General features: G+C 41.5%; 1 protein-coding gene across 4 annotated transcripts in view; it reads right to left on the reverse strand.

Moving 5' to 3' along the window:
- Positions 1-13,352, reverse strand: part of Caprin2 (caprin family member 2) — a 52,141-nt gene extending 38,789 nt beyond the window's left edge. For 3 of the 4 annotated variants that reach the window (XM_012514965.2, XM_012514969.2, XM_012514968.2), the window contains exons 1-3: positions 12,873-13,352; positions 9,074-9,136; positions 2,380-2,466 (exon numbers count right to left, since the gene is read on the reverse strand). In XM_012514965.2, coding sequence (XP_012370419.1) covers positions 2,380-2,466; positions 9,074-9,136; positions 12,873-13,046 — 324 coding nt within the window. In that variant the 5' untranslated portion in view covers positions 13,047-13,352. The remainder of the gene's footprint in view (positions 1-2,379; positions 2,467-9,073; positions 9,137-12,872) is intronic. The other variant, XM_023716321.1, reaches the window with a different exon arrangement.
- Between the last annotated feature and the right edge of the window lie 248 nt (positions 13,353-13,600).

Genomic DNA, 13,600 nt, shown 5'->3' on the forward strand with positions numbered 1-13,600 from the left:
AGCTCCAGGCTACCTACTGTACAGTCAGTACCTCCAACTCCCCAGTCTTAAGGTGAAATTCATGTATGTTTTTTATACATGCAGCTGGCAGGTAATTTCGTACACTATTTTTATTTTTTAAATTTTAAAAAAATTTTATACACTTTTTAGTGTGTCTGTATTTTGATTGTGAACCATCACATGAGATCATATGAGATCATACATGAGGTTTTTTCCATTTGTAATACTATATTGATACTCGATAAAGTTTAGATTTGGGAGCATTTTAGATTTTGAATTTTTTTTGTTTTTTTGTAGTACTGGAGATCAAACTCAGGACCTTTGCTTCTGTGAGAAGCAAAGGAGCCATCAGGGATGTCGATACTAACCTCAACATTTTACTTCCTTGTTTAAGTGCATCGAGGTTTCTGCCAAATATTTTAAGAAAATGCTTGAGTTTAAGTGAGCTTTTTATTTCCAAGAAGAAAATATTTAAAATAAAATGGTCAGTTTGCCAATAACCAAAGTTGACTAAAGCAGAAGGAATTGATAAAATGTCTTGTAGATAATAATACAGGCTGAAATTCCTAATTCAAGAATCCAAAATTAAGCCGGAGAGATAGCGCAACAGCTTAAGCACCTGCCTAGCAAGCGCATGGTCCTGAGTTTGATCTCCAGTACTACAAAAAAACAAAAAAAATTCAAAATCTAAAATGCTCCCAAATCTAAACTTTATCGAGTATCAATATAGTATTACAAATGGAAAAAACCTCATGTATGATCTCATATGATCTCATGTGATGGTTCACAATCAAAATACAGACACACTAAAAAGTACATAAAATTTTTTTAAAATTTAAAAAATAAAAATAGTGTATGAAATTACCTGCCAGCTGCATGTATAAAAAACATACATGAATTTCACCTTAAGACTTGGATCCCATCCCTAAACTATCTCATCATGTATATGCAGTTAGTTCAAAATCTAAAAGGAAATCTGAAACACTTCTGGCCTAAAATGATAAATGATACTCAATTTGTACCAAACAAAAAAGTGAGAACAACCATTTCCTTAACCCATTACTGCCAGCTCAAACCGTGGGTGGGACAGGTATAACCCACCCTGTGGGCAGCTGTACCGATCAATGAGACTGCCCTGTGGCACCTGATGGGACAGTCATGCATGAGACATCAGTGGCTTAGAGCCAACCGGCAGCAAGACATACAGAAGATGGCCCTATCATAAACATATTAAAGGAGAAGTAGAGGTTTTAGTTTTTGTGTCTTTTGTTCTGGCTGGAGAGGTAGCTCAGCAGTCTAAGCCCCTGCCTGGCAAGTGCAAGGACCCAAGTTCAATCCCCAATATGACATGCCATGCCTGCCCTGGAACCCTAGGCACACTGTGCCAGCTCCAAAACTGGGCATGGTAGCGTGCACCTGTAATCCCAGAGCTTGGGAAGCTAAGACAGGAGGATCACAAAGAGTCCACACTGTGTAGGGAGACCATATATCAAATAAATAAATAAATAAATAAATCCTCTTTTAAAATAATGGAACTTAAATTTCCCCTAAAATAATCTGTGTGTATAATCTATGTAATAATCTGTATTAGGCCCTGTGCCTCCTCCAAAGCTCAGAACTATACTACCTTAAAGTCTAACAATACTCACATCCAGAATGGTATGCCATTATCCAAAAGGTTCATCTGTTCCCACTTATCTAACAGATAAGATTTCCACTTAAGAGTTTTTTAATATGGTATTTCCATTGTACTGTATATTGCCCAATATATGAAGATTAAAAGAACAACAAAATTAAACGCCTAAGATTTTTTCCTATCCATGTATTATTGATATGGAATCAGTATTTGAAACTCTTAACTGAGAGCTGTTCATAAATCCTAATGGATTTGGACAGGGAGTGGTGGCTAAGCCTCAGGAAAAATATTCACTGTGGCATACTTAATATATTTCTAGGTAGAGTAGAAGCAATTTAATAAACTTGACTTGGGTTTATTAGGGGATTGGAAATAATGGGTGACAATGAAATTGATAAAATTCCACAACGAAATAATACACATTAGATAACTGATACCTAAAGTACAATGTCTCATATTTGGACAGCATTTCCCTTAAGACCCCACAAAGGGGGCTGGGGAGATGGCTCAGTGGAATAAGCGCTTCCCTGGCAAGTGCAAGTGTCTGAGTTCAATCCCCGGTTCCACACACAAAAAAAAAAAAAAAAAAAAAGACCCCACAAATCTGAAAACTTAGTCTCAACCTCCCATCCCCAGTAGGACACTGACAGAAGATAGACAATAGCTAGTACTGTTAATAGACACCAATATTTTTTTCAAGGTCAGTGGTTAAGCTGATTTTATAAAAAACAAAACATACTCACATCTTGGCTCAGTCCAGAAAAGGTTTTCTGAAGCTCCTTGGCAAATTCCAAATTATGTAGCACTTCTTCATACTTCTCTACTGCTTCCTACCAAATATGGTAAGAAAACAAAATCAAAGTAAGTGATTCCTAAGTACAGGACAAATTTCAAATCTTACGGTCTATACTTACTACACATACAAACAAAAGCACTTACCTAAAGAAAAAAAGTAAGGACAAAAACTATCAGTACAGTTACAAAATATCAATTTTAATCCTGGAAATTTATGTGTTTGCTTTGGAGACTATGTTTCACTATACAGCCCAGGCTGGTCTTGAACTCATGGTGATGCTCCTGCCTCAGCTTCCTGAATGCTGGAATTCTGGGCATTTGCCACTACGTCTGGGGTTACGGTTTGTGTCTAGCTGTCCCCGCAAAGTCTCATGCAGTTATGGGGTGGACTTCTAGAGTTTATGATTAATTCATGATCTAGTGCTGGAATTATGAGTGTGAGTGCTTCTGGGATTATTGGCGTGAGTGCTACACCCAGCCTGGGGTGGATAGCCTGAACGCAAAATAAGGGAGACAGACTTGCACTCTGTTGTCATTGCTGCTGTCACTTCTCTTTTTTGCTCCTTGCTGTTTTCTGCCACCATGAATTGCTACCCTCTGCCATGTGCCAGTCTGCCTGGGAGCCAGCTGAGTATGGACTAAAACCTTCACAACCTGTGAGCTTGCGCGTTGGGTATTTTGTCCCAGCAACAAGAGAAGAGTAAGTAAGACACAGGGCTAGAAATTCCATTTTTATATTAGAAATCCAAGCCCAAATTTTGCCCTACCTATAAAGTTTAAGGTTAGAGATCTTAAGTGCAGTAAAACAGTAGGATTATTTTATCAATATTCATTCACCACTCAAATGTATCTATTAAACAAGCAATACAGTAGATATCACACAGATGAACGAGCAACTTAAGACATTTATAATGTGATAAAATACATTTTTATTTGAAATGTTGGATTTTAATAATAAACAATGATTTTCATCAACCTTTATGTCTAAAAAATAAGTGTCATCCATCAAAAAAATTACCTATAATGGACATAATTATTTTAACTGAAGGAACAAGCAATGTCCTAAGATTTCAAGTGACAAAATTGATAATTAGAGAAGGCACAGGTTGTTTACTGGAACTTAGCTCAAGCTTATGTGGAAAATGAGCTGACTTGAAACAGAACAAGACAGGAAACTTGCCCAGCTCATGAAAACCTACGAGTCCCCAATGATCACAACAGCACAGCACTTCCCAGGTCTCACCTGAAGACATGACACATACATCCACATACAGGTAAGTATGGGACTTTATGTAGGAAGACAATTCAGAATAACTCACAATAAAGATAATCCAAATATCCAGCTGATGAATGTGTCCCCACATGGAATACCAGTCATAGTGCAAAGAAATAAAATAGTGATATAGACTATAACACAGACAAACTTCAAGAACATTATGCTAAGAAAGGAGAACATAATGTGTTAATCATTGAAATTGTCCTACCAATTTGGTTTGAAACTGTCTCATTGCTATTTGTTTCTCAATAAAATTATGGGGAAAAAAAAAAAAGAAAGATCAGATGCTGCTGGGTGTGATGGTGCATGCTTGTAATTCCAGGACTCTAGGAGGCTGAGGCATGAGGATGCCAAATTTAAGCCCAGTATGGGCTTATGAGACTCTCAGGAAGAGTCTCAAAGAAAAAAAAAAGCAAAATGGGCTGGGGGGGTAGCTCAGTGTGAAACCCTAGGTTCAACCCCCAGTATCATTTTCTTAAAAAGCAAAAACTTTCTTTTATATGAAATATCCAAAAAATATAAAGACAGAAACAAACCAGAGTACCAAAGGGGAACTTTAGGAGGTGACAGAAATGTTTTGAAACTGAACTACAGTGATAACGGTGTAACTACAAATTTACCGTAAATCACGGAATTGTACACCTATACTGGTGGGTTTACTTTATGGTAAGTTATATCTCAATAAAGCTGTTGGGAAAAAGCCTGGTAATACTAATCTTCTGTAGAAGTGTAGAAAAAAAAGAAGTATAGAAAGACAGGACATCCTACATCTGCTGGTCCCCAATAGGGTAACCTCCCAAAGATTCATGTGCTCAAGGGGACCTTTGAAAGGGCTTCCAGCTGACTTGCTCCTAGGTGGGCCCTGGTCAGAAGATGTAAGTCACTGGAGGTAGGACCTGCAAGGGCATCTTGCTCTTCTCTCCTTGCTTCCCGGCCACATTATATAAGCAGTTCTCTTCCATTATGTCCCTCTGACACGCTACTCTATCTTAAGCCTAGACTATGAACCAAAAACATGAGCCAAAATAAACCTGCTATCCTTTAAGTTGTGAGTGTCAGATATTTTGTCTCAATGATGAGAAATGACTTAAGATAATTACTATACTGAAAGCAAAGCTGGGTGCAGTAGAACATGCCTGGAACCTCAGCTACTCAGGAGGCTGAAGCAGGCAGATTACAAGTTCCAATCCAGCCTGGACAATGTAGCAAAACCCTACCTCAAAATAAAAATTTAAAAACATTCTGGGGATGTAGCTCAATGATAAGAGCAGTTGCCTAGCATACGTGAGGCCCTCAGTTCAATTCCTTGACACACACACATAAGGAAAAAAGAGAGTGGGAGTCGAGTCACAGTTACAGAAGGAGTTGTCAACAGTATGGACAATGTATTCTTTGAGTTAAAAGGTGGTTTCTGCTGTTTTGCCTTACTGTGCATTGTAACATATATGCAATATTTTGTTTGGACCATGCAGTTCATTACAGAAAAAGCAAGTTGGCTTTCCAGTTACAGAAACAAGGATTAGACTGACAATATTAGAGTCCTAATATAGAGTCCTAATTAGAGTCCGCAGTATAGAGTCCTCAGAGGAACATAATGCCAGAAAAAAATACACACCTATTCCCTGAAATTAGCCGAGTCAAGAAAACCAGCACCAGGTGGAAACTACTTCATGTCACCTAAACAGGCACCAATGGTTTCTTTGCTTTGCGGAGGAGTCACTCTACCTGTGCCCCGGGTACTAACACAATTCTGTCTTCACAGGATATCTTAATCTACGATGCCCTTTAGTGTCTTCTCCCTCTCTGTCAAAGGTTACGTCAGTATTTTTAAAGTCCCAATTAGTCCCAATTTCAAACAGAAAAACCTAAAACTCTCTCACCAACCCCTTGAAATGGTTCTTTCAAGTCTCAGACTAATTTCCTCTTTAGACCTCGTCATCCTGGTTTTAGACTCTACCATTCCACCAGAAGTACCCTAGCTGCAGTCAGTGATGTCAATCACATCCCTTAAAGCTATGGAGCCTTGAATGCTCTTATCTGCTCAGCTTCCTAGCAGCCTTCACCATAAAGGCACCATCCTGCTTTATAAATATCTCTGTTTTCCTTTCATTAAACTTCCATTTTTCTCCCACTTGTCCAGATGGTTATTTACATTTCTATTAACCTCTTACCTCAATTTTTTGTTTGTTTTTTGTATTTTAGGGAAGGGTCTACAGGGTGTTTAGGGTCTCACTACTAGATCAGACTCGTAGCGATCCTCCTGTTTACAGCCTCCCAAGAGCTGGGATTACAACTGCCGTCTCAGCACACCCCAGGGGCGGGGCCCGCAGGCAGGCCCAAGGATTGAACCCCAGCCCCTGCATCTGTTTGCAGGTGCTTTAATCCACTGAGCTATTTGGCCAGCCCTTTACCTCAGTTTTACACCTCCTGTAAAACACAATTTAAATGACTTAATACTTATAAAACACAGAGTCATGAGACTGACCCCTAATAAGCATTTTGAGCAATTATTATAACTGACCTAGGGCCCGGGAGATGGCTCAGTAGAATAAGACTTGCCTGCCAAGTACAAAGGCCTGAGTTCAATCCCTGGTTCCGCAAAAAAAAAAAAAAAAAAGGTATACTAACCTACACTTCAGGTCTCTTACCTATACCCTGGCCCAGGATAGATACACCTTCTCTAATGTTTCCACTAGCAGACATACAGATGATGACTCTCCATACCAGTACTGGTAAACATTTTAGAGCTTTCAATGACAATAGCCTGCTGTGGCACGCGTGCCATAAGGTCACTATCACTGCAATTTTATGCTCCAGGGACATATAAACACTTGACATGATTTAGTATCTAATAGGAACTTTAAAATCAGTGGTTAAAAACTGAGCTCCGTATTCTATCCCGATACATCCCATTCTCCCACATCCCCTTATCCTCGAACACTTCCAAGCTCAAAAACTGTTTTTGCTATCCACTCAATTACTCCAGGCTGAAACCACTTCCAGCCCTACCCTCTTCTCAGGGCCTCTATACAACTAACATCTGCCTCGTCTTCCTCCCCCTCATGTTCTCCAAGTACTTTTCCTCTGTGATGTCTCAACAGAGGCATTTTCTTCTCAGGGAAGCTGTCCTCACTCTCCACAGAAGACTAGGCCCCTGACTACCATCAGTTCTCATCAGATTCCTCACCTTAATATCATCCTCTACTGATTTGTTTACTTAGCTCACAGTCTGCATCAGTTTCAGCACAGTCAGCTGGCTCCAAGGAGCAGAGCATAGCCGAGGAGAAACAGCTCACGGTGTGGCAGGCAGAAAGCAGTGAACTAACAGCCTGCCTGTTCCTGTCCCTGTCACCCATCCCAAATACCAGCCTACTGCTTGGTGCCACCCACAGTCAGGTAGGGCTTCCATCATCCACACCCTTATTCCACATTCACGCATCCTAAGCCAGCTCTAAAAAGCTCTATCTATGAGCACCTGATTTAATGGGGAGGGCAAGACACATCTAGACACAAACCATAATATTCTGTCTCTGGCCCCCAAAAGACTTGGTGCATCCCTTTATACAAAAGGCACTTAGTCCATCTTCGAGACTTATTAGCTGAGCATAGTTACACAGACCTGTAATCCTGGCACTCAGAAGGCTGAGGCAAGAGGATTGCCATCAATCCAAGACCAACCTGGGATACATAGAGAACTTAAGGATGATCTGAACCACATGGTGAGACCATCTCAAAAAAATAGTTGAAGTCCTAACAGTTCCAGCACTGCTAAAAAGTCAAAGTCTCCTCTGAAATTTAAGGCAAACTCTTAACTGGGAGCCTCTGTAGAAATGAACATATACAATGGCACAAGACAGGGGCTGGTGAGATGACTCAGTGGTCTAAAGCACCTACTTAGAACAAGCTTAGCAAAGCACAGGGACCGCGGTTCAATCCCCCAGCACCACATGCCAGCCAGCCCCGCCCCCTGGTGGGCTGAGCTGGCCACACACACACACACACACACACACACACACACACAAATAAATAAAATTAAAAAAAAAAAAAAAAACAGTGGCACAAGACATACATCTCCATTCCCAATAGATACAGAAAGAGACAGGACAGAAATAGATCCAAAATCCAGCAAGGAAAAAAAAAAAAAAAAATCCAGCAAGGCAAACATTATACCCCATAGTTCCATGTCTAGCATTGTGGCAATCTATGGCAAGGTGTGAATCCCCAAAAGACGTAGGTGGCTCTACCACTACAGTACTTCAGGTGCCTGCAACTCCCACGGCTTCTCTCTTGGGCTGATTCTGCCTACTCCATACAGCTTTTCTCAAGACAATCCATGCTCCTGGCTTCTCTAATTTTCCTGAGTCGCCACTGTACTTTAGCTTCACTCTCCTAACTTCAAGCACTGCCCTCTCAGAGGCACACGGCCTGGCCTCCAAGGCTTTCTTCTGACATATGGGTGGAATCCTTGCTAACCCCACAACTCATGCATTCTGAGTACACCTAAAACCAACACGGCATAGATAATGCCAATGTCTGCTGCAGCTGGAGCAGTGATAAACAAAGTCCCCACTCTCATACTGTTTACACTGTAATGAAGAGAGACAAAATCATAGTTTGTGGGAGGCTGAGGCAGGAGGGGGATCAAACAGCACATATCAAGGACACACAGACTTTCATTCCATGTCACAACATTCTCCTTCAAGAATTAAAGTTGTCACTAGCAAGCATACCATGAGCAAGTTAATAAAAAAGAGAACCATAAATAGCCTAATACTTACAGTAAGGTTCATTTCTTTAGGCTAGGGCATGACAATCTAGGATAGCAAAGGAGGGAAAAGCCCCGTAAGAGCAAAGCCAGGCGTGGTGGCACCTGGAAAGCTGAAGCAGGAGGAACATACGTTCAAGCCTAGTGTGGGCAACTTGGGGAGATCCCGTCTCAAATTTTTAAAAAGAGAGGGTTTCAGTCCAAAGATCCTAGGTTCAAGTCCCCGTATCACAAAAAAGAAAGGAAGAAATTAGCAGGAAGCAGCTCAAAAAACAGAAAAGATTCCAGTCATCACAGAGGAGAAAGAGGTCAGTTTTGACTATCCCCTCAAGCCTCTCCTCCTTCCATCCACCCCAACAGAAACATAATTTCTATGTTAACTCAGTCCATATTTTCACGCCTACTTAATCTATTCCCCCCATCTATACCATTTGCCAGTGCAACAGAAATAAATATAAACCTATAAGAGCTAACAGACAAATGGATTCTAACTCCTTTTGAGATAACCAAGTTTCTAACCTCACTATATCCCACTAGACTTTTTCCCCAATAGCATTTTAAAGAAAGTAATCAGTCTGACAAAAGATCATAAGTCACTTACCAGCTGATCTGGATTGAGATGCTCTCCATTTTTCAGGCGATCCCTATAATCTTCCAGTTTGAGCTACAAAACAGAAACTTGTATCTACTATAGATTGATACAAAAGTCTGAAGCAAATTAAATATCAAACATTGGTCCCTCTAAAAACAGTTCTGAAAGCTATCAATATGCAAGGAACGTTATTACAGGAAGGCAGCAACTGTAACATGTTCTGTTCAGGGGGAAAACACTCCCACTAACTTTGTGCCTGGTGTGGGCACCGCCTTTCTGAGCAACCTACACTGCTTCAGGGGTACCAAGTAGGGTAGCAGAACCATGACCAAACACTGGGCTTCAGACATTTATTGCTATTGCCTCAGCTCCAAGCACAGACTGCAGTTCCCAAGTACAAGACCCCAGAGCTTGGAAGCTGTGACACTTGTCTTTCAACTACTCAGCCAGCTCACCACAGTTCCCAAGACAGTTACAAAGGGTGAAGTCTTATACATAGTAACCCTATATCCATGCACGCCCAGTTAGAGCACCAGTCACTGTGGGTGGTAACGGAGCAGTGCAGCAGAGGCTGCACATTCCTCTCATTTATTCCTACAACTGTGAAGTAGTCAGATTACATTTTACAGTATATTTTACAGTATGTTTTACAGTCTTTCATTTTACAGGTGGGGAGAAATGGGTTTGGTGGCTGAGTTTTGACCACTTAGCAGAGCTCTGAACAAAGAACCTCACAAGCATAATTTTGGGGGGCCGGCGAGATAGCTTGCAGACTAAGCAACTGGTTAGGCAAGTGCAGGAACTAGGGTTTGATCCCCAGCACCACATCCTGTGTGGATCCCACCCCAGGCGCACTGAGCCAGCAACAGTGATTTGGCATGGTGTCAAATGCCTGTAATCCCAGTGCTGGGGAGGCTGAAAACAGGAGGATCATCACAAGTCCAAGCTGTGTAGTGAGACTCTGTACCAAATACATTACAATAAATAAATAATTTTTTGGCTATGTAACTAACAGAATGTCTGAGGATCTCATATCCCATTGTAAAGTAAAAAATATTCAAACGTAGCTGAGTTTGATGACCCAGGGATATAATCCCAGCACTTGGGAGGCTGAGGCAGGAGGATCCCAGCAAATTCAAGGCCAGCTTGAACTACATAGGGAAACCCTATCTCAAAAAAAAAAAAAAAAAAAAAAAAATTCAGGGGCCAAGGAGATGGCTCAGTGGAATAAGCACTTCCCTGGCAAGCACAAGGACCTGAGTTCAATCCCAAACAGGTTCCAGTGATAGCTCAATGGTCTAAAGTGCCTGTTTAGGTGAGCTTAGGCAAAGCACAGGGACTGTGGTTTGATCCCCATCACCACATGCTGTGCCAGCCCTGCCTCCAGGGCAGGCTGAGCCAGCCCCTCAAAAAACAAAAACAAAAACAGCTAGTCCAGTTAGGGGCAGCAGGAGACCCACAGTAGAACTGTTAGGAAGGTAAGTTCTCTGTACTATTTAACAACATTGAACTTAGACAAGTTTCTCAAAATTGGGCACCAAGGGAGCTTCTGTCAGCATGTTCGGATGTTTCCGATGTATTATAAAGATGTAAAAAGGGTGGCCAGATATTTGGCTCAGTGGCACAGCACCTGCTTGGCAAACACAAAGTCCTGAGTTCAATTCCTGATACCAAAAAAGGAGGACTTAATAGGACACTCACTGATCCACTATTGTTAGAATATGAAAATGCTGGTGGGGTAAGGCGGCTATTTTCTTATGGGAAGAAATGTGAGAGCTGAGCAAGCTACACAGAGCTACACGCCAAGACGAGCCCATTCTTATCAACAGTCTACATGTCCAGCAATTGTTTTTATATTGCTCTATATGCAGTTACAAGTTACTCATTTTCAAAAACAGTAACATTTACCTAAAATTCTAAAGCTTAAGCAGTACAGCTTTTCCCCCTTATTAATGGGTTCTACTTAACACACAAGGACTTACCTAGGTTAACCAACCCTGTGGTGCTCAGTAGGGGCAATTCTGCCTCCCCAGCCATCTGGCCCTGTCTGGAGGGATTCTGCTTACCACAACTTGAAGAGTTTGACGAAGGAGGGTGGTTCTACTGGCATCTTGCAAGGAGATGCTTAACATTCCATAATCCCAGGACAGCCTCTCACAACAATGAACTGTTACAAAACGTCAAAGGTGCCCAGTTGGGAAGTTCTGCTCTAACTTTATGCTTAAACTATTAGCCACAGAGTCAGTTACCAGCTGATTCCGGCATTTCCCTAGCAAGTAACTTACTAATGGCGTACAAAAAAATGTATGATTTCTTTTCTAGCATGACAGTAGCCACAATCTGAAGCTATTTTTAATACTAAATGATATTTAAGAAATACATGAAAAAATACATTGCATTGAACAGCTCCATAAAAATGACATACACCCACTACACTAGTCTACAAACCTTTTTTAGGTTCCTCCCATACTGGCTTTAGTTTTAAAATATCTCCCCAGAAGTTGACAGAAAAACACTCACTGGTACTATCACTTGGGTATTTTAAGAGGTACTGTAGTTAAGCTAGACAGCAGCTTCTCCACTTGAGCAAGGCCATTCATGAACCTCTATTCACAGACCCTACCCAACAAGCTCTCCTAGTCGTGGGGCATTTGTGCTGACCCAGGCAAGCTCCCCTTACCACATTGTGATCCATGACACAGTGTGCTTTCAGAAGACAACTGATGAGGGCCAGAGAAGCTACTAGCAACTGGACCTTCTCCATTACCTTCCTGGCTTTAAAAGGGGGAAAGGGAGTCAACCAAACTCTTGAAAACATTAAAAGCAACTTTCCTTTGCCCTGGATGAATGTTACCATGAGGTGTACCTAAAATGTACCATTTAAAAAAAAAAGGGACAAGGAAAGATAGGCAACTTTCCACAGTTAAGTAGATCTTGATCTAAATAGTTAACTACTCAGCCCTACCTGTCCAAAGAAGAAGAGAAAATTATGACACAAAGTAACACACAGGTAGGTATGTTTCCCAGGCCACATGACTCAGGAAATAAGCAGTTATCTGGGTCTTTACATCAGCATTTACTGTAACATTCTGTTACTGGTAAGCCCTGAGTGTCCTCATAAAGCTATCTACAATGCTTTCACCTACCAATCTTAGGCCAAGACCTCACAAGGTGAAAATGACTGCTGAAACATTTACTGGCCTACCAAGTTAAAGCTTCCAGCAACTGCAGCAGCTCTACTGCAACATCAGCTGCTGCAGAAAGTCACAAGGAAAACAAGCTTAGAAGTCAGGCTATTACTCATTTAAAAAGAAACATTAATACTCAAATAATTCATCTGTCCTAAAATATCTAGTCTTCAAGCACTGCAACAGCAACATGCATAATAATTTTACTATGAAGAATACTATTACTCAGTTGTGTTGACAAATGAAGAAAATGATTCATTTGCTACTACATGCATTGGCTGCTTTAATTATTTTCTGGCATCTACATCCTAGGTTTAGTTGAAGCTTTAGGACCCATGATCCTTACAAAGAAATTATCTGCTCCTGTCCAGAGACAGAGACAGACAGAGAGAGACAGAGACAGAGACAGAGACAGAGACACAGAGACAGACAGCAGACAGACAGAGAGACAGAGACAGAGACAAAGACAGAGAGAGGAGAAATCGTCAGCTCCTGTCCTGAGTTTGATTCTCGTTTTTTGGTTTGGTTTTTTTTGTTTTGTTTTGTTTTGTTTTTTTAAAAGAAAATCACCAGCTCTTTATTTAAGACCATGCAGGTATGAGGCTGGGAGAAAAAGTTACCTTCTTTTTCTCGATGTTTCTAATTTTGTGTTTAAGGCATATGAGTCCGTTGTCGATGTAGGTCTCATAAGCCTGGGATGGAGATGCAGAACCGAGAGCAGACTGCAGGGGGCTCAGGGCCCGCTGGCTTTCCCCATGCTGACCGTGGTTCACCTGGGGCTTGGCTGGCTTCATATTCCCCACTCTTCCCTCCTCTGACCGGCCGGAAGGTGACTGGGAACCAAAAGGGGATGAAGAGAGTTGCACATTTGAAACAGATGAGGCTGAAGCAGAGAGGGGAAGGGAGGGTGTAAAGTGTAAAAGTAAACTAGAGGGGCACAGCCAGGCACTGACTTCCCTAGAAAGTCTACGCCCACTTTTCCTAAAATTCCACAGAAGTGAGCTCAAAAAACTAACGGTCCTTCGGACACTGCGCTTCTTCCGTTGCACTACTTTCAAGGTAATTAGTAGCAAGCACTGGCCAATATGCACAGCCTTTACGTCGGCAAAAATCTACAACACAGGGGATGTTTCCAGAAATTCGATTTTCCACGCAGAGAGGAAGAACTGCTAATCAAGCAATGGTTCTTGGCTCCTCTCTTACAAGAACAAACCACACTCTGAACAGTGTGAATGGTCAAGTGAACGAAGGAACGAACGAACACACACAGCTTTCCATAAGGACATCTTAAGGCAAGCTCCGGACCCGCTCCTCCCCTTGCGAAACTCAACCATGAACACTGGAAAGA

Source organism: Octodon degus, unplaced genomic scaffold (assembly GCF_000260255.1).
Source record: "Octodon degus isolate 3935 unplaced genomic scaffold, OctDeg1.0 scaffold00047, whole genome shotgun sequence".
NCBI classification, from domain to species: domain Eukaryota; kingdom Metazoa; phylum Chordata; class Mammalia; order Rodentia; family Octodontidae; genus Octodon; species Octodon degus.